This window comes from Podarcis tiliguerta (assembly GCF_965153285.1).
Source record: "Podarcis tiliguerta genome assembly, chromosome: 5".
Classification (NCBI taxonomy): Eukaryota; Metazoa; Chordata; class Lepidosauria; order Squamata; family Lacertidae; genus Podarcis; species Podarcis tiliguerta.
Window position 1 is genome coordinate 90,509,316 of NC_139538.1, and position 21,585 is coordinate 90,530,900.

At 41.6% G+C, this 21,585-nt stretch overlaps 1 protein-coding gene and 1 long non-coding RNA gene across 3 annotated transcripts in view; one reads left to right on the forward strand and one right to left on the reverse strand.

Annotated features, from left to right (window-relative positions):
- LOC310677781 overlaps nt 1–11,472 on the forward strand; it is a 350,943-nt gene extending 339,471 nt beyond the window's left edge. Inside the window, exons 2-3 of the long non-coding RNA XR_014511442.1 lie at nt 9,229–9,691; nt 10,195–11,472. This is a non-coding gene — a long non-coding RNA (uncharacterized lncRNA). The remainder of the gene's footprint in view (nt 1–9,228; nt 9,692–10,194) is intronic.
- UVSSA (UV stimulated scaffold protein A) overlaps nt 1–21,585 on the reverse strand; it is a 53,677-nt gene that overhangs the window by 9,674 nt on the left and 22,418 nt on the right. The window contains exons 7-11 of one of the 2 annotated variants that reach the window (XM_083440767.1): nt 19,028–19,130; nt 7,657–7,819; nt 6,054–6,179; nt 5,326–5,509; nt 2,104–2,215 (exon numbers count right to left, since the gene is read on the reverse strand). In XM_083440767.1, the coding sequence (XP_083296893.1) occupies nt 2,104–2,215; nt 5,326–5,509; nt 6,054–6,179; nt 7,657–7,819; nt 19,028–19,130 (688 nt within the window). Of the gene's footprint in view, nt 1–2,103; nt 2,216–5,325; nt 5,510–6,053; nt 6,180–7,653; nt 7,820–19,027; nt 19,131–21,585 lie in introns of both variants that reach the window. The other variant, XM_083440766.1, reaches the window with a different exon arrangement.

Consider the following 21,585-nt stretch of genomic DNA (forward strand, 5'->3'; position numbering starts at 1 on the left):
AAAAAACAGAGAAACAATCCAGGAGTGGGAAACCTTTTTGGCTCTGTAGGTGACATTCCTATCAAGAACTGCCTCATAGGTCAAATTTGACAGGTGGCGTCGCCACAGAGCACCTCTCAATCAATTGACATCACAAATGATGTCAGGGGATTTGGTAGTGGGCACCACGGCACCGCTGAAGGGAAGTTTCTTTCCTTCCTTTCAAGAGGAAAAAACCTTCCCATTGGCAGTGTCTTGCTTTATTTCTGCAATGCGTGCAGCCAAACAGATCAGTCTGGGTGCACAAGAAATCTCTCTTGTGTACCTGAACCAAGCAGGGTCACCCTCCATTAGCACCAGCTGACACTGGGTAGCAGGATGGATAAAAATGAATGATTAAAAAAATAAATCAGATTTTTAAAATTTAAATCAGACTTTGTTGATTTAAATTGGATTTTTAAAATAAAACGCTTTTGGAAGAAAATCTTTCTAAAGATAGTTTTCTATTTAGGATACATTATAGTCCAAAAGCTATTCATCAGGAAATAAGGATTTGTTTTAAGTTTTTCATGTGTGCTAAAACTCAGTCTAAGTTTTTGGGTTTTTTTTAAGTTAACCACATCAGTTAATAAACATGGATACATATGCCATAATGTTATTGCTTTAGCTAAATAAATTGTTTAAATTGTTATTAAGGAAATGATTGTTTTTTCTCCTCCCCATAAAGTACAGCAGAAAAGTTGTCCAAATATAAACAGTTAACTTATTAAACCTCACAATAATTTCATAATTATCTGTCTATGTATTTCTAATGGTATAAGCAAATCAGTAATTTTTGATATAACTGTAAAAACTGTTCTGAAAATTTATTATTCCAAAAATGAAACTATCATCTGGTTGTAAATATTAAGATTATAGAGCAAGAATGAATCTTTCTGTAAAAAAAATAAAAATGATTTAAATCAAGTCTGACTGACTAGCGATTTAAATCAAGTCTTACTGACTAGTGATTTAAATCAATTTGATTTAAATCAAATCCACCCTGCTGGGTAGCGAAGGTTTCCTGCTTGCTGATAGGTTGGGGGGGGGGTGTGACCAAGCTCTCTGAAGAGAGGTCTCTTGTGCACCTAGACCAAACAGGATTGATCTCCTGCAATATCACTCAGTGGGAAGAGGGGAGAGAACCTGCTTTGTGCTTGAAGCATTTTGCGTTTCTGGAAACAGCTTGTATTTCTCCTTGAAATGACTGGGTGGCCAGAGGCAGGGGGGTGCTGAGGGAGAGGCGTGAGGTGCTTCAAACAGTGCTTTTGCTAAGGAGCATGTGCTAAATCCTGCTGGGAACAAGGTGTACAAGCCAATGCGGGGTTAAACCTTCTCCTCCCGCCCATCAGCTAACACAGGCATAGGCAAACTCCAGATGTTTTGGGACTACAACTCCCATGATCCCTAGCTAACAGGACCAGTGGTCAGGGATGATGGGAATTGTAGTCCCAAAGTATCCGGAGGGCCAAGTTTGGGGATGCCTGAGCTAATGTCACTAGCGATGAGAAGCTGGGTGTGGTTTGGGGAAAATGGCCTCATGGGACAAACTAGACCTTCTGGCAGGCCAAGACTGGCCTGGGGGCCAGAGCTTTCCCACCCCTAATTTAATCCAGTTCTGACTAGCATTTGTGCTGCAAGGCCTGAGGCACAGGGACCTTTTCAGTTTTGCTACTGAGGATCTGATAATTTAGCTTCTTTCTTGTTCCAGTTATGACTTTGACTGTAGCTATACTTAGGCTATGAAGTGTAGGAATGTAACATTTCACCCGAAATTAATTTGCTGACGTTTGTGCACTATTATCTAAAAGCAGCAAAATAGTCGTTTCCTTTGGAATTTAGAAAATGGCTTATGCTACACAAAATATAGAGCTTTCATTTATGAAAAGCATTTTGGGTACAACCAAAATGCTGTCAAAAAAGGTATTAGTATAGATGATTTGTCCTTTCTAGCACCAGGATTAATCTATTTTTTCTCCAAATTTCCACCAAGGATAAATCCATGTTTTAATTTATAAATTAAATTAAATTAACTTTGCACATATTTTAAACTCAATAATCACATATTTCATTAAACATACAAACCTGGTTGCTTTTCTTTTTTCTCAAACTGTTGTTTTGCTTCTCTCTCTCTGTCTTCTTGATCAATAGGAGTCCCGGAATCATCGCGGGGGATTATTTTTCCATGAAATGGGCACTTCAGAAAGAAACAATGATATTTGTGCTGTTACACACACATTCTCTCTCTCTCTCTCTCTCTATATATATATATTTATAACATGTTAGGCCTGATTAGGAACATTTATTGTAACTTATGGTTAGAACAGAGAAGCTGCAAGTGGGTTTATTTGAGATACATGGCTGTGCTGACTGATTCATATCATTCTGGATATGGAAATATCCCAACAGCAGGTGGTCATGAAATCCAGGGAACTTTGCTCTGCTATCACTGGAACCACAGTTCATCTCAGTTCTGAAAACTCCTATTTGTAGTTCCCTGAAATGTTTATTTGAGCCAAGGGTTTGTGTCAGGGAACTGCCATCAGTGTCCGAGGGAGAGAGCAAGCTCCGAAGGGATCCCAGAGAGCGTCCTGGGAGTGGGAGGGGCAGCCCATCTTCTGGGGAAGAGAATCAGTGTAGCTCCAGTGGAGAAGGGGGGCAGATGGGGAAATCGGCGAGGCGATCCCATGACTCCTTGCCTGGGACCAGCGGGGAGAGAAGGGGTCCTCCGCTGCACACGCACTCCTTGCGCAGAAGGCTTCCGTGCAGGGAGAGTAGGCGAAGACTGGGCGTCAAAGAACTTCTTTGTTGGAAGAAGTTTAAGAAACGCCCACTGACGGATTCTGCCAGCGACTGAGACAGTCACGGGCGAGTGGCTGCCCGGACAGGAAAGGTTCACTCAGGCAACCCAGCCAGACGTTGGGACAAGCTTACACACGAGCAACCCCTAGAACCATTACAGTTTGGTACAAATTCTGCGCACTCAACATACATGTAATGCACTCCAAGCTTTTTCATACTGCCACACTGAGGCAGTAATTGATGCAAAAGGGGCAAAACCAAGTACTGACTACATATGCATGCTTCTACTTCTCAGAGGTCCAATACTGCTCTATTTGCAGTCCTTGTTTTGCTGATTTCATTTAATATTCTAATTTTCTGAGATTGTTAATTTTGGGTTTTCATCAGCTGTACTCCATGATCATCACAATTATAACAAATAAAGGCTTGACATATCTCGCTTTGCATGTCACGAGTCTATCTCATATATTAGTTTCACCTTTTAAGTTGAATTACTGAAATAAAGGAACTTTTCCACGATATTCTAATTTTTCGAGTTTCATCTGTACTTTCTGCTTGAAAATGTAAGAATGGTCTTAGTGGATCACACCAAATATCCAACCTACAACCTATGAATGTGTCTGTTCCTTCTGGGGGAAAAAAATCTGGTCTTCCCGTCTTGAAGGGCAAGGCTAAAGCATTTGCTCTGCAAAGAAAGGCCTTAAATTATTTGTGTTCTTAGTTTTGGGGTGGGGGAAAGGATGTTTAAAATGAGATTATACTGCAATGAACATCAATGTGGAAAATCTGAATACAAACTATTATCATAGGAAATGTGCAATCATGTGCATGCCTACTCAGAAGAAAGTTCAACCAAGTTCAATGTGATTTACTCCCAGGCAAACAAGTACAGGATTGCAGCTGTAGTCTTTAAGAAGTGATCGGACCCTTCATTGTTTTGCTGCTGCAGAGCATAGCTATCCTCCCAGAAATATTTTATTTTATTTTAAAAAACTACCTTGCTTTTCCTTCTGCAAGAATGCTAAAAGTACCTACATTTAAAAACAAACAAACCACAAAAGCTACAATCATCAACAAAATGCAACCCCAAACTCCAAGATAAAAACAACTAGTGGAATTCCTTCACTCTTTCAGAGCAGTAGAACTTGAGGTCATCCTCTGTTTTAGGAAAACAGAGGTCATTCCCTCTTTTAGGAAAACAGGGAAGCATTTCTCCCCCTGGCTCCCAGTATGTTTCCGAGCACAATTCAAAGTGTTGGTGCTGAGCTTTAAAGCCCTAAATGGCCCTGGTCCAGTATATCTGAAGGAGCGTCTCCACCCCCATCGTTCTGCCCGGACACTGAGGTCCAGCTCCGAGGGCCTTCTGGCGGTTCCCTCACTGTGAGAGGCCAAGTTACAGGGAACCAGGCAGAGGGCCTTCTCGGTAGTGGCGCCCGCCCTGTGGAACGCCCTCCTATCAGATGTCAAAGCGATAAACAACTGACATTCAGAAGACATCTTCAGGGAAGTTTTTAATATGTGACATTTTAGTGTATTTTTCATCTTTGTTGGAAGCCGCCTAGAGTGGCTGGGGAAACCCAGCCAGATGGGCGGGGTACAAATAATAAATTATTATTATTATTATTTCTTCAAACAGTTCTTTTATGGCTGTATTTAAGTTTAATATACCAAGTTGAGGTCTTGAAATTCTTCATCTTCAAAGTCCATTTTGGCATTCTCAGTGATCTTACAATACAAATATTATGGTCAGAAATATCCTGAGTAGACATTATAGTGGTACTGAATAATTCAGCATCAAACTGTTAAAACACTGTGCCCAGGCCCCAGTCCTTTCCATTCTGCAAGTCTAATTTTGCTCCATGTTGGTCTGGCAGCAACAAGATTATTTTCCATCATTTCATCATGAATTACGAAGGCAGGCTTTTAGAGAAAGGAGGGCTAATTCAATTCCAAGTAATGCAGCAGGTGTACTATGTGGGACTTCATTTTGGATTACATTCAATTCTTCCCTTCTAGAGTTTCCCTCAAACTGATGCCTCATATCTCTGGCCAAGCACATTAAAGGTAAAGGTAAAGGGACCCCTGACCATTAGGTCCAGTCGCGGCCGACTCTGGGGTTGCGGTGCTAATCTCGCTTTATCGGCCGAGGGAGCCGGCGTACAGCTTCCGGGTCATGTGGCCAGCATGACTAAGCCGCTTCTGGTGAACCAGAGCTGCGCACGAAAATGCCGTTTACCTTCCCGCCGGAGTGGTACCTATTTATCTACTTGCACTTTGATGTGCTTTTGAACTGCTAGGTTGGTAGGAGAAGAGACCAAACAACGGGAGCTCACCCCGTCACAGGGATTCGAACCGCCGACCTTCTGATCGGCAAGCCCTAGGCTCTGTGGTTTAACCAACAGCGCCACCTGCGTCCTCTGCCAAGCACATTACAGTATTAATATTTTTAAGAAATGGCAAAATAGGACCAAGTGGAATGCTCTAGAGGTGTTATTAAGCACCCACCTTAAATCTATCCTGCCTTTCACAAAGTCCTCCATTAGGCATTGGTGCCCGGCATTTGTGTTTCACAGGCTCAAACTTGCCGGCAAACGTTATACATCTGCTCTTCAGCATCTCTGCAACTTCTTTGTTTTCCACTTCCTCTTCCATTTCGCTGGGTGCCCAGAAGCGATGCTGAGAAGAACATCTAGAAAACAGAACAGTTACGTCAGTGCTTTGTCATGAATATAAACATAAATTCTAGAGAGACATTTTAACACCTTCTACTGATATATGACATACTCTTTTAAAACATCTAAACACTGCTTGGGCTACATGCCCAAATTCCTAAACCACTTAGATTTTTTAAAATATTGAATATATTCAATTCAGCTGCAAGCTAAAAAATGTATATAATGAAACTACTATCTCAAGAGGATTGCAAGTGATTCACGTCTCCAGAAGCAGCTTCATCACATATTTTGTAAGGTCAATTTATTGTTTTGTGTTTTTAAGTTGTGATCTTTGGATGAAGCGTGGCGTATAAATGAAATAAAATGAATTCTAGAAATGGATCAGGTTATGTCAAACATGCTGTCTGTCATCAGATGGCTCATAAAATTTGCAAGTGTGCAGAAAGTTTTTACATTTCAAGGTTTCAGTAAAAACGAGCAGACAAGGCTTGATGCGTCACAATTTAAGAGAGGAATTTTTTTTTACATATTTTAAAAGAAAACGTGCAGTATATTTACTTAATAATCTTCCCAGAACCTGGTTGCTCTTGGCCCCAGTAGAAAAGATCTAACCCAAATGGTACGACCGGGGCCTTGGCTTTTTCTTCTTCAGACTTATTGTTGGGTGCCACTGGTTCAGAATTTCTAGATTTGTAGGATAAAATACAAATGATGAAGAGACAACAGTTACTATCCAGCACGACAAGCAACATTCAACAATTGGCATCCACTTCATTTTAGACCTACTTCAACTTTTAGCAGGTCAAAATGCTGTGAAAAGCAAATACTTTACTATAACAAGGAATTAACGATCCACGAGAAGACGTGCATAACTCTTAGATGATTTTCCAAGGTACTTGAACAAGAAAAGCTAAGAACAATACAACACAAACCAAGCAAGAACCACAATGCTGATTAAATACTGCCTTTGTCTTTAGAAGTCTAAAACAGTATTATACCACTTTAAGCAGCCATGAGTTCCCCCAAAGAGTTATGGGAACTGTAGTTTGGGCTGGGAGTTGTTCAGAGACTCCTACTCCCCTCATGGAGCTACAATTCCCAGAGTTTCCTGGAAAGAGGAATTGACTTTTAAATCACTCTGCAAATTGTAGTGCTTTGAGGGGAATAGAACCAGTGTTAGAAACTGAGATATGAAAGCTAGGAGCTGAATGGCACCTTGAACCTGGTTATGGGTGCAACAATGGAATGTCAAGGTCTTGTCCAAGTCTTGTCCAAGTGAAGAGAACAAAAAGGAACATAACCTTTGGCAAAAAGAAAAGTGGAAGCAGACAGTAAAGGTAAAGGGACCCCTGACCATTAGGTCCAGTCGTGGCCGACTCTGGGGTTGCGGCATTCATCTCGCTTTATTGGCTGAGGGAGCCAGCGTACAGCTAAGCCACTTCTGGCGAACCAGAGCAGCGCACGGAAACGCCGTTTACCTTCCCGCCAGAGCGGTACCTATTTATCTACTTGCACTTTGACGTGCTTTTGAACTGCTAGGTTGGCAGGAGCAGGGACCGAGCAACGGGAGCTCACCCTGTTGCAGGAATTTGAACCGCTGACCTTCTGATTGGCAAGTCCTAGGCTCTGTGGTTTAGACCACAGCGCCAGATGGGCGGGGAACAAATAATAAATTATTATTATTATTATTACTACTACTACTACTATTATTATAATACCTGTAAAACCAGACCTGACCCAAGAATATGTTCAAGGCAGGCTGATTGATGAGTACAGCCACAGGGGGGAAAACAGGGCAGGCAAGAAGATTGAGGGGCTAGAGACAGTTCAGAGGATCCCCTTTACCCGCCGTCCCCTCAAAAAAAGGGAGACAGACAGGACTGCCTCCTCCTGCATCAACAGCATCTTCTCCACAGCTTTACCCAAAGTCTCCTCCTCTGCTCAAACCTGGCCTTGCCCTTTTGGTGGTGGCAATCACTAGCTCCCTGAGGCATTGTAGATGGTGGGGGCAACCAGAACAAAAATCCCAAACACTAAATAAAACCTCTTCTCTGCAGGAGAGAAGCAAGGTTAATGCTCTGTAAGTATTAAGGCCTGCCTTTGTTTTGGACGTGAAAAGCAAAGGGCAAGATTGCCAACGGAATATTGGTCTCCTTACAACCTGGCACCCAGAAGATGTAATCTAGGCAGTTTATCTTGGATCATTTTCCATGTTGCAGCTGCACAGGTTGGGTCAAGTTCCTCATCGTTTCTTTTAGGCTTGGAGGTTGCTGCAGATGCTCTTCCTGTCGCAAAGGGTTTTGAAGGTGATACTGGTTCCAACCCTACAAAAGAAAAGAAAAGTTGGGGTAAGCACACATTTGCAATTAACGGGGAAAATTCGGAACCAACGCGATCAGAGATTCACCGAAGACTGAAATAAATTTACAGAGTATATCAAAAATGTATCTGAGGGGCAATTAACGCTTGTTGGCTTTCAAGAAGCTCTGTGAAAACAATTGATAGAAATGTTGCTTAAAAGATATGATAAGATTAAGATTGTTAAAGTGCAATATAAATTTAAGAAATGTGAGTAATTGTGATAATATGGAAAATTGTCAGACAGGCTGAGGGAAGTCTAAAAGATGTGTATGTTAGAAGTGGATGTTAAACATGGATGGAATGTATATTGGAAATTGAATAAAAATTAATTATATATATATATATATATATAAAAAAGCACACATTTGCTGACACATACTGTATGAAGGAAACCTATGTCTCTGGGAAGTAACAGCTGGTCAGTTTGTACAGCACGTTTCAGAAATGGAATACTGATCTGAGGCAAAATTCTGGTCTTCACCAAAAGACTAACTCTAGCTGTATAGGACAAAATTTCATTTGTACCCATATTTCTTTAGAAAGTCCAAGAAAAAGCACCACTGCCCAATTTAGACTCCACATTAACAAATGTCTCCAACCAAATACTTTTCCCTCTCTGTCAGCAGCAGAAAAAGTTTTGTACTCTTTCAGAAATACAGTGTCTGATCTAGCATATCTGAGAACTTGCGACACTATAAGAGGAATGGAAAGAGAATTGGAAGAGGCCAACCCAGGGGACAGTCCTAGAATCATAGAATCATAGAACTGTAGAGTTGGAAGGGACCCTGAGGATCATCTAGTCCAACCCCCTGCAATGCAGGAATATGCAGCTGGTCCATACAGGGATCGAACCTGCAACCTTGGCGTTATCAGCACCATGGTCTAACCAACTGAGCTATCCAGGCTCATAACAGAACCCTCTTGTTTTACAGTGACGGGACAACGATTAGTGTTCCAAGACCTGTATTTGCCACTGTGATTGCAGCTCCAATAATAAGGAAGCTGAATGACAGCCCCAAGGAGTCCTGAACTTTGTCTTTTGCCAGTTATGGAGCTGGTCTGGCCACTCTATTATGTTGGCTATTGTTAGTAGGTTAAGCGTTTTGTGATTTTCTATCCCAGGCATAGGCAAACTCAGCCCTCCAGATGTTTTGGGACTACCACACCATCATCCCTGACCACTGGTCCTGTTAGCTAGTGATGATGGGAGTTGCAGTCCCAACACATCTGGAGGGCTGAGTTTGCCTATGCCTGTTCTATCCATTCCTTGTTTCACTGCATATAGTGAGACTGCCCACAACAATATCCCTTTTGTTGCTTTGGTAGGAGAGTCCCATGGACTGCAAGAAGGTCCAACCTATCCATTCTTAAGGAAATCAGCCCTGAGTGCTCACTGGAAGGACAGATCCTGAAGCTGAGGCTCCAGTACTTTGGCCACCTCATGAGAAGACAAGACTCCCTGGAAAAGATCCTGATGTTGGGAAAGATGGAGGGCACAAGGAGAAGGGGACGACAGAGGACAAAATGGTTGGATAGTGTTCTCGAAGCTACCAGCATAAGTTTGACCAAACTGTGGGAGGCAGTGGAAGACAGGAGTGCCTGGCGTGCTCTGGTCCATGGGGTCACAAAGAGTCGGACACGACTAAACGACTAAACAACAACACACAAAACACAAAACTCTCTTCAAAACAATGGGCTCTTCTTTGCTACCTACTATCATTTCCCCGCCCCCCAACTTTTCAACTTCTACTAAGTTTGAAAGTGTTGTTTATGCAATGAGATGGGGTGGGAGAACTTGACATGCAACTCTTTTCTCTCCAAGGATGAATCTACAGGTAATGTTGTTTAGTCGTTTAAGTCATGTCCGACTCTTCGTGACCCCATGGACCAGAGCAGCCAGGCACTCCTGTCTTCCACTGCCTCCCGCAGTTTGGTCAGACTCATGTTTGTAGCTTCGAGGACACTGTCCAACCATCTCGTCCTCTGTCGTCCCCTTCTCCTTGTGCCCTCCATCTTTCCCAACATCGGGGTCTTTCCCAGAGAGTCTTCTCTTCTCATGAGGTGGCCAAAGTATTGGAGCCTCAGCTTCAGGATTTGTCCTTCCAGTGAGCACTCAGGGCTGATTTCCTTAAGAATGGATGCGTTTGATCTTCTTGCAGTCCTTGGGACTCTCATGAGTCTCCTCCAGCACCATAATTCAAAAGCATCAATTCTTCGGTGATCAGCCTTCTTTATGGTCCAGCACTCACTTCCATATATCACTACTGGGAAAACCATGGCTTTAACTATGCGGACCTTTGTTGGCAAGGTGATGTCTCTGCTTTTTAAGATGCTACAGGTAATACTGACCCACAAACAACCCCCAAAGAACCACCTGCTACTGTTCAGGACACACTGCAGTCCCACATATGGGATCTACGCATGAGTAGGTCAAGTCACTGGATCTTCTAGAGCTTGGAGCCTCGCTCCCTTTGACTGATGATGGCTTTGGTATCAGAGACCTCAGCTGAAGGGCCAGGTCACCACCTCCCCTCCCCCCAGACACCACTAAGGTCAATTTCAAATGAGAGAAGCCTCTATGGGGAGGAAGGCAAATGGGCTGCAGAAAGACTTTCAAAGACCAGCAAGTTACATGTAAGTGCAATAATTTTCACTTTCATGGGCTTTGGCAGTCTCCTATTTTTTTTGGGTGGGGGGAGACTAGAGAACTTTTAGCTAATGGAGGGTAGAGGCTCGGTCAGTTGAAGATAATCTGTTTCCAGTAAATTAAACCAAATTCATTCTAATAATTAGTCATCAAATTAATTTTGATTACATAGAGTAAAAACAAATACTCAAAGAAAAATACTATTTTGGGGCAGAAAGCATGTCTGTACCAGAAACAGAACAAAGCTCGATAGCTAAAGCTAATCCCCTATCCAAACCCCTCCATTTTCAAATATCCTTTATATTATCACTACTACAATACCCTGGTTCAAATTTATTGCAATACTTGGTTTTAGGAAGATTTTTTTTTAAAAAAGTCCAATCTCCTGGTGGTGTTTGTTGTTGTTTAAATTGACCAAATGGCACCTATTTGCCTGAAGCAATAAAGTAGACAGCGTTAAAGAGATAAATCAATAGTAGGAAATAGAGAGGCTGGGATTTCAGCTGAAAGTTAGGCTGCTGAATGCTGACATTATTGATTTTAGCTAGTTCAGCTGGCCTTGTAATTAAAATGTAAATTTGAGAAAGAGATTGTGTCCTGACAGAAATGGTGGGATTAAGGGGAGATAAAAGCTCCTCAATGAAAATTCAGAGAAAGTAAAAGAACAGGTTTCATCAGCCATTTGGACTTAGGAGAATCAGAAGTAGGTAGCAGTATATATTTAATTGAAAAGGGGAGGGGGATCCCACCGAACTAGAATGTAAATAATATGAACAAAAAGATTTGAAGAAAAAGGTTTTGCTCTCTTTCCTCCATTCTGTTCTGCGCATAGCCCTTGCTAATCCAAAATACATGTCTATCAACACAACACAGCACACAAATGACTACTTCAGGCATGGCGAAGGGCAAGTGTGTGCTGAACAGAATTTTTATTACCCTTTTCCTTCTAACATAAACATGTATGCACATACATGCACACACAATGACCAGGAAACAGATGTGGTAATTGTATTGGATAGCTTTGATGAAAATGCCAATCCAGTGTGTGGCAGCTGTAAAAGAGGTGCAGAACTAACACTGAAGTGGAGACATTGGGATCCTACTCCATACAAACAGTTTTGGGCAACAATTCATGTTTAATGGATTGTGCTCTGAGCACGCAATTGGTCCACCATGCAGAAGTTATTTATCAAGTAGCACCTGAATGAGTCCCGTTCCCCCTTATACGTGGTTCTCTTGTAATTTCCAGCCTATTTGTTTTAATTACTTTGACAGAAGTTTTATTCTTTATACAATGTCCTTAATCATATGTTCTCCTTTGTATGTCTACAAAACCATGTATGTACATCACATTGTTTTGTATAGCTATACAAAGGAGTATACATGTTTAGGGAAGTTTTAAATATTTGATGCTGTATTGTTTTTAACACTTGATTGGAAGCCGCCCAGAGTGGCTGGGGAGACTCAGCCAGATGGGCGAGGTATAAATAATAAATTATTATTGTGGTTCGTGGACCCGATCCCTGCTTTGTGGAATGAAGACACACAGACACAGAGTATAAGGTTAATGGGCAAGAAAAGGCCACAACTTTATTGATTACAGAAAGTGATATTTTAGTGTTTTTTGGTTTTTATGGAAGCCACCCAGAGTGGCTGGGGAAACCCAGCCAGATGGGCGGGGTACAAATAATAAATAATTATTGTGGTTCGTGGACCCGATCCCCGCTTTGTGGAATGAAGACACACAGACACAGAGTATAAGGTTAATGGGCAAGAAAAGGCCACAACTTTATTGATTACAGCAAGTGATATTTTAGTGTTTTTTGGTTTTTATGGAAGCCGCCCAGAGTGGCTGGGGAAACCCAGCCAGATGGGCGGGGTACAAATAATAAATTATTATTATTATTATAAGTGAGAAGGTATTGGCTTAGGCATTGGACCACGACAGATTGACTCCAGCCACTCAAAGAGGGGTGAGCCCAAAGGGGGTTTATTCACCAGAAGGTGGAGCCAGTTGATGCTAATACAACTATAAGCTCTCCCCTGACGCCCCCTGCGTGACGCAGAAATCGCATCCCGCCCACAATACCTCCCCTCTTGGAGGAGGAGAGGCTTTACTATTATATGATTAAGGACATTGTATAAAGAATAAAACTTTTGCCAATGTAATTAAAACAAATAGGCTGGAAATTACAATTCCAAGGGAACCACATGTAAGGGGTGGGGGAGTGGGACCTGCAAGAAAATGTTGCAATGGATCTTCCCCTCTCATAGGAATATGAGGGAGTTTATTATTTAGTGCATTTCTGCAACCCTAGAAATTTCTCCAAGCATTCTGACCTTTCAGTCTTGCTTATCAGTGGCCCCTTTTTGGTTCCATTTCTGCCTTCACCTGTCACCTGAGTTTGCTAGTCAGAAGAAGTGATAGTCTGCACCCTGGAAAATTATCGATCTATTATTGCATATTCAGTATCGCATTACATGCAGAGGCACTTTTTTTTTTTTTTACACACAACAGTTTTTTGCCTGAGAACATATCCATCTATTGTTGTTACAACTGTTGCCTGCATGCTCTTTAAAACCATTCTTTCACAAGTCAAATCACTCTTGGTGTCCATTTATGTATGCATTCCAGACAGAGGAAGACTGGGGTGTCAGCTTATATGACTACAGGCATACAAAACAACAAGCAAACTGCAAAATGGTTGCCATCCTGAGAGATCAGGTGCAAGTGTAAATAAGGATTATACAAATGAGAGGTCATTAAAAACCCTGGTAATGTTAATTTGGCATGACACCCCTTAATGGGTTATGTCTTCACACTTCAGTTGTCTAATCACCTAAATTCTTTTACAAATTTACATTTTATCTTGCACATGGAAACTCAAATCAACTCACTCCTCCTCTCTCTCTTATTAAAATATCTATTTAAACTCTCAATTCTTGCCTTCATTTGCAGTTAGAATATACTTTTTGACATATTAAAAACTATTTATGTAACTTTTTACTTTAGTGGGGGGGGGACCCCAGTGCAAAGCAAAAAATAACAAACTCGAAACATATATTTTGTCCATTAAATTAAGACTGTGACTTGGCGTATTTGAACACTGACTCATCAAGAAAGTATTGTATAGGTCTGTGGGTTTGTGTATGTGTGAATCGGGATTGGTTAGTACAAAGATTGTGAACTGATGGCTTTAGACACCAACAAAACCCCCACCCACTGACTGCACAAAGAGCCCAACCATTTTTAATTCATTTATTTTTTAAATGGTTTAAGTTGTAAATAAAACTTGCCTACTTGGTATCTCATCTTGAGTCTTTTCTAATGCTTGGGCAACAGTACAGTGGTGCCCCGCAAGACGAATGCCTCGCAAGACGGAAAACCCGCTAGACGAAAGGGTTTTCCGTTTTCAGAGGTGCTTCGCAGGACGAATTTCTCTATGGGCTTGCTTCGCAAGACGAAAATGTCTTGCGATTCTTGAGGGTTTTTTTCGCTCCCCACCCCCTTTTTCTAAGGCGCTAAGATGCTAATAGCCTTTTAGCAGCTAATCCGCTAATCCCTTAAGCCTTTAATAGCCGCTAATAGCCGCTAAACCGCTAATAGCGCTAATCCGCTAATAGGGTTGCTTCGCAAGACGAAAAAACCGCTAGACGAAGAGACTTGCGGAACGGATTAATTTCGTCTTGCGAGGCACCACTGTAAGTATTTGAAGCAGGGGTGGCTAGCCTGTCTCTGCTCCATACGCTGCTGGATTGCAACTCCCATTAGTCCTGAGCACTGACCATGCTGGGTGGCGAGGGCGGGAGCTTTAGTCCAGCAGGTATGGAGGGCCATCCCTTATTTAACGTACTGAGCCAATAACTCTATATTCCCTGGCTAATAAAACTTGTTTCCCCATGGTTCAGGAGCCCTGCCCAATTAAGTTAAGGTAAAGGTAAAGGGACCCCTGACCATTAGGTCCAGTCGTGGCCGACTCTGGGGTTGTGGCTTTATTGGCCGAGGGAGCCAGTGTACAGCTTCCGGGTCATGTGACCAGCATGACTAAGCCGCTTTTGGTGAACCAGAGCAGCGCATGGAAACGTTGTTTACCTTCCCATCAGAGTGGTACCTACTTATCTACTTGCACTTTGACGTGCTTTCAAACTGCTAGGTTGGCAGGAGCAGGGACTGAGCAACGGGAGCTCACTCCGTCGCGGGGACTCGAACCGCCGATCTTCTGATTGGCAAGCCCTAGGCTCTGTGGTTTAACCCACAGCGCCACCCGCGTCCCCAAGCGCCACCTGCGTCCCCTTCCCTCTTATTTGTGTTCCCTTAAAGAAGTCCTAAGCACATTCTTTCTTAAAATATTCCATGTTCTAATCAAGGATAAAATTTCGAAGAATCCTGTTTCAATATAGATTGTGGTCATATAATGCTAGTCCTTGGAATCATAATACAGTGGTACCTCGGGTTAAGTACAAAATTTGTTCCGGAGGTCCATTCTTAACCTGAAACTGTTCTTAACCTGAAACACCACTTTAGCTAATGGGGCCTCCTGCTGCTGCCGCGCCACTGGAGCACGATTTGTGTTCTCATCCTGAAGCAAAGTTCTTAACCCGAGGTACTATTTCTGGGTTAGCGGAGTCTGTAACCTGAAGCGTATGTAACCTGAGGTACCACTGTACATGTACTTTAATATTCTATCTTTTATTGTAATTTGGGACATCACCTTCTTCTGATCAGTTTACTGGGGTATTCAGATGAGAGTTTGGTTATGAACTGCTTACCATACAAGGTCCTATATATTACTGAGCAAATGGCTTTTTTAATTATTGCTATGTGTATTGAGCTCAATTTCTTTGGATAAACTGCAGGGTCCACTTGCCTACTTTGTTGTTGTTTATTTGCATTATGTGTTCCAATATGAACAGATCATAAGACCGTGATAAAGAGATTTCATTCATTTAGAAATATTCCATACTTTATTGTGCATGTCACATGTCTTTTTTGTACCTCTCATGTGCGTACACAGTGTGCTATGCTGTGCATGACTACATTCGGTCCTAATTAATGCTTGATGGCAGTAACTTTATTAAAACAGTCAGTTTGCGCAACAGATTTCCAACACCCATACCAAAAAAACTCAATATATCTCGATGGAGGGTGTAACTGAAAAACGAGAGAGAGAGAGAGAAAGAGAGAGAGAAAAAATAAAAAGAATAAATCAACATATCAGCCATCTAGACAGGAAGCAGAATTCACTGATTGAAAAATCACAATGAAACAAAGACTAACACTGATTTAAATCAAGTTTCCTATTATTGTTGTTTACTGAATTTATATACCGCCCTATACCCAGAGGTCTCAGGGCGGTTCCTATAGGGTGGTATTCACTGTGAGTAGAAGCCCTTCACAAGAACTACCTGAGCTTTGCCCCTTTCCCCACGCTCCCTGAAATTGGCTCGAGGGGGTGGGGGTTGAAGAACCCCCAGATCACTGTTGGGAGGGGGGTGGGAAGGACAGGGAGACAGTTTCATCTGGCAAGCTCAGTGGCAAAGTCTGCTTTTGATGAACAAATTCCTATTCCCCACAAATAACCCAGAGATGCATTTTAAATAAAAGCACACATTCTACACATGTAAAAACACCAGGCAGGCCCCACAAATAACCCAGAGATGTGTTTTAAATAAAAGGACACTTACTACTCGTGTAAAAACACGCTGATTCCCGGACCGTCCGCGGGCTGGATTTAGAAGGCGATTGGGCCGGATCTGGCCCCTGGGCCTTAGTTTGCCTACCCATGGTCCACTTGATGGAGTTTAGAGTACTCTAGGAATAATCACTGTCACTTGAAGTCCAGGTGATCTCAATGGCTAGGAGTGCCTACATCTGCTTTGGTTGGTGAGTCAACTATGGTCCTTTCTGAACACAGATAGCCTAGCTACACATCCATTATTATTTATTTATTTCATAAAATTTAGGGAAGCTTTTAATGTTTAATAGGTTATTGTATTTTAGTGTTCTGTTGGAAGCCGCCCAGAGTGGCTGGGGAAAACCCACCCAGATGGGCGGGGTATAAATTATTATTATTATTATTATTATTATTATTATTATACACCGCTTGATTGGAAGAAACCTCTATGTGGTTTACAAAAGCAGTTTCTACTGAACTGCTTTCAACAGAAGTACAAAAACCAAGACTATCGTGATTTCATGTATGTGTGCATATGTTTCAGTCACTATCATGTGCCACTTCAACGCACAAACCGCTTGTTAAAAATCAGCACACATAAGTGAATACAAGTCTTATTTTGGTTAACGTGCCCTTGGAAAACAGCCCTATTTCTTCAAATGGGTTTCTAAGCTTAGACTGCTAGATATATAAAGCACAGGCCAGAATCTTGACTAAGCTCTAAGAACAGGAAAGGGCTGATGAGTGTGAAAGCAAAGATTTCATGGAGGTAGAAAGCTCTAAATGTCATTGTTAAATTAGGGCTGCAGGCTTTAATTGATTAATTGGTGTCATCAATCAATGAAAGCCTTAAGCACACCTTAAAAATGTCCTCAGATTAATCAGTGAAGCTGAGAATAAAGATTATGGACTCTTCAAGGGCCTGCCATATTGCTGTCTTCCTCATACCAGTACCAAATTTGATGAAAGAAAATAAATTAATTAAAAGCAGCCTTTTTCTTCAAGTCTGTATCCAAAGTAATCGGGAATATTATCCAATTAAGTGATCAAGTATTAAATATCACCTTTAATCCTAACAAGCTTTTGCGCAATACACTGCAAGTTTTCACCCTTAAGAGAAATCTCAATTTCTTCTAGAATCTTCAAAACAAACCTTAATTGAAAAAAATCTCAGTGTGTATACTCATTTAAATGTGATTCATTAATCAATCAACTGGTTGGAAGCAAAGGCAAGAAAGCATTTAAAAGTTGTTTATGCAGCTGATATCCACATATTAAATATGAACACTTATCAGAACAAGAATATTGGAGCTTAACTCCAATATTGGCGCTTACTCCAATCCTATGCACACTTACCTGGAATTAAGTATCACTGAATAGAGTGGGACTTACTTCTGAGTAAATATGCACAAAAATGTGCTCTGAAGATTCCACAAGGGAACAATAAGAAAGATTGAAATTTTACAAAGAGTAGCAAACATTCCAGAGAGCAGAGAGAGCCAGCTAGGCTTTGGAACGAGTGGCAAATTTAAACTGAATTTATCATTTTTACTATTCTAAAATTGCAGTCACAAAAACTGAATGGCATGTGATTAATAGAACTCAGGTCACTAAGAAGCTTTTCGAGACCATATAGTTGGAATAAAGACAGAGGAGTTAAGGTTATTTTGGTAGTTAATTTTAGACAGATAAAGAACCAAGTATATAGAATTTTAAGGATCATTAATAAACATGCACATCTTAATGGCAATTCCATTCTGACTGGAATCTGAAGACATGCATGAGAGCCAAAGAAGCTGTATTAACTCACATTTCACATTGGGGTGGGATAATTAACTCCTTGGGTTTGGGGGGCTACGACATCTAGAGATTTTTCCGAGCCAAATAATCTGGGCAAATGTGGTGCCAAACTCTGGCATATTAAAGATTGACAAAACATGGCTTGCTTATGCATGGCCAGTCTCGAGATCGCTCTGAATAGATGCTTAGATGACAAACAGTCAAAGGTTGCTGCTGCTCACAACGTCACTATGAAATGTTGCAGCCTGTCCTTTCTGCAGTTACGTTACTAACATCCCTGAAAAAACACTAGTTCCTGGAAGAAGTTGTTTCTGTTTATCATAGCATTGTTTCAGCAAGTCCCACAGTATTCTAAAATATGAACCAAAAACTCGCTCAGCAGTTAAAGCTCTAACTGTTTCCAGATTAAAACGTTTTCTTCCTCTGCGATATACCGAAAGCTGCTAAGCTTTGAAAACCCACAGACCCACGAAAAAGATTACGAATAACTGGGGATAAACACAAACAGTGGCTTTATACAATGAGGGATGTGATCTAAAATGCATGTGACTTTAAAAAAATGAGGCTTTAAAATAAAAGCCAGGAGAATATTTTTCTTCTCAACCTTTGTATGAGGTTTTCTACAGACACCCTGGTTTATTGGTCCCCTCAAAAAGTGGCATGACTTGCAACAAGTAATACAAATTCTACACTGCTCAATCAGATGGTTGTATCCTGTTCTGTGCACCTGAGTAAACAATTATCCTGTGCATGGACACACACACACACACAGGTGCAAACACGCACGCACGCTGCAATTCTTGGTTCAAAGCTACAGTGAAATATGAGTGAATAAAATAACCTCCTGCCCTGACCAAAGTTGACTCCTAGAGGATTTCTGTTTTTGTAAAGTCGGTCTTGCTCCCCCTATCTATGTACTGATTTCCTCACAGCAGTCGGAAAGATTACCCACCCCACTGATCGCTTTATTGCCTTGTAATGGCTGTTTATTTGCTTTACCGCAGTAGTAACATGCAGTGATGAAGCTTTTCACAGCTGAGCAAACTCACCGTATTCATTACGAAGGTGGTCTGGAATGTAGGGCTCATAGCCCTCCTTCTCAGGGACGTCGACAAACTCATCCTCCTCGTCACTGTCATCTGTTGCTTTCATCTAGGAAGAAAAGTCAAAAGCACTGAAGAAACACGGAAAACACCCAGCGGACACCCCATGTGAACATCCCTCACATAAATGCTTCAGCTACAACCTCTGAAGATCTGCCATCCGGTTTTATTCTCAGCGTTAACACTATATGGAACATACAAAACACTGTTAAAAACAACATTTCAAGTACAGTAAATACTGCCTTCTCCTGGAAGGGGATGAAATCTTCCATCCTACTTACGCATGAACTTTACTGCCGCTTCCTGTTTTGTCAGGAACTGGGTTTCCTCAATAAGCAATGTAACATAAACAAAGCCTGAGGTAAAGGTACCCCATACCGTTTGGTCCAGTTACGGACGACTCTGAGGTTGCGTGCTTATCTCGCTCTATAGGCCGAGGGAGCTGACGTTTGTCCGCAGACAGCTTCTGAGTCATGTGGCCAGCATGACTAAGATGCTTCTGGTGAAACCAGAGCAGCGCACGGAAACGCCGTTTACCTTCCCGCTGGAGTGGTACCTATTTATCTACTTGCACTTTGATGTGCTTTCGAACTGCTAGGTGGGCAGGAGCTGGGACCGAGCAACGGGAGCTCACCCCATCGCGGGGATTTGAACCACCGACCTTCTGATCGGCGAGCCCTAGGCTCTGTAGTTTAGACCACAGCGCCACCCACGTCCCTCAAACAAAGCCTGAACCATCAATTTGATTGTGTGGGGCTTCGTGCACCTACCTTGCAAAACCAGCCTTAGGAAATCATTTACAAGCAACATTTTACTCCCGTGTATTCCCATTACATCTTTTAACTACAAAAAATTACTTAAGCACTGCACCAGGATGCATGCCTGCAAGGAGTCTCTGACTCTGAGATTTCATTTTTTAAAAGTCTGTCTATTGGCTTCCTAGAAATAAAGTGAGGAAGAAGCAGGTAAATTAGCTTGGCTGCTCCTGCCTTTCACTGTTTTTAGCCAATAAGAGAAGTCAAAGTCGTGATTGACAAGTTAGCTGTTTCAGTATCAGGCAATAGGAAACCCCAATTTCTGAAGAGCTGCTGTTTCCCCCTCCTTTTTTGTGCAATTTCTATCTCTGTTTTTGGCACATGGAATCTCTGTAGTTTGCCCAAGCCCGGCACAGCTGTAAACCAGGTCAGAGAAAACTATGTACATTTCTAATTAATACAGTACAACTTTATTTATCCTAAATGTTTTGGGTATCACTCCACAGAAAAGCAATATAATAAATGGGCAGAAAGTTTGGAGGTGGGGGAACAGGAAGTGATTTTGAGTATTCTGGGCAAGCAAAGTTTAAGAGTTTGGCTATGTATAATCTGGACAGAGTTAGGCTTTGCCTCTTAAGTTTGTATTGGGCTTCTAAGAAAAGTGATAAAAGTGAGAAGTGTGTAGAAAACAGAGGGTTATTTCTAAAACATTTCAGGTTTTCATTATTGATTATGATTTTTTTGTGACTCATCTCTGGAAGCCTTTTCTGGCTGAAGAGTGATATAAAAATGTTTTATTTTTCTGCTAGTTGTATAGTATGCCAAAAATCTTGCTGCTTGAGCACAGTGGAGTTTGCTTGGGTTCTTGAGGCAATGAGATGTATTCACAGGTTCATAAAAAAATGGACTCAAGAAACCAAAAACAATAAATCTTATTTAAAAAATAAATAGGTGTGGCTGCGCTGGGAAAGTCTCCCTTTGAATATAAGAGCAACCTAATTGGATCAAGCCAAAGGTCCATCTGCTCTAACATCTTGCTTTGTACAATGGCAGCCAGATGCCATAACAGGAATACCCTGTTATCTGTCTCTCCTACTTCACCATACTCAGATAGACTGCCCCCAAACCTGAAATATAAAAGGTGTCCATCAATGGATATTTAGCAAATGTTGCTACATAGAACCTCAAGGTTCACAGGCCGTCTACTACTGAATAAGCTGAAGCTGTTGAGGCTAATGGCAGGAAAATGCAAAGTAAAGAATTATTTTCTCTTAATCTACTGCTCCCTTTCATTGGAGGATCCAGAGTTCTAACATTGCAGAAATTAAGAAAACTTAAAAAGTACCATTAAAACATTTGCACAAGGTAGTGCTTAGAAAGATACCCAAAATGTAATCTCATATATACCCAAATCTGTGCCATGCAAACCTTTGTATATTTACTCAGAATTCATACCCACTAAGTTCAATGTGGGAGTTTGCTTCATATTACAGTGGTACCTCTGGTTGCAGACGGCATCCGGAGTTCCGGTCAGATCCTGAGGTTTCTGCAACCAGAGGTGCACATACTGCGCATGCACGCTGCGTGCAGAGCGCTTCTGCGCATGTGGCGAAACCCAGAAAAATACTTCTGGGTTTGCCGTTTTTGCAACCCGAAGTTTACGTTACCCGAGCGTAACGTAAGCCGAGGTGCTACTGTAATTGTGTTTGGAATGTACGGCTGAATCTGGATAGTTTGAAGGATATCAAC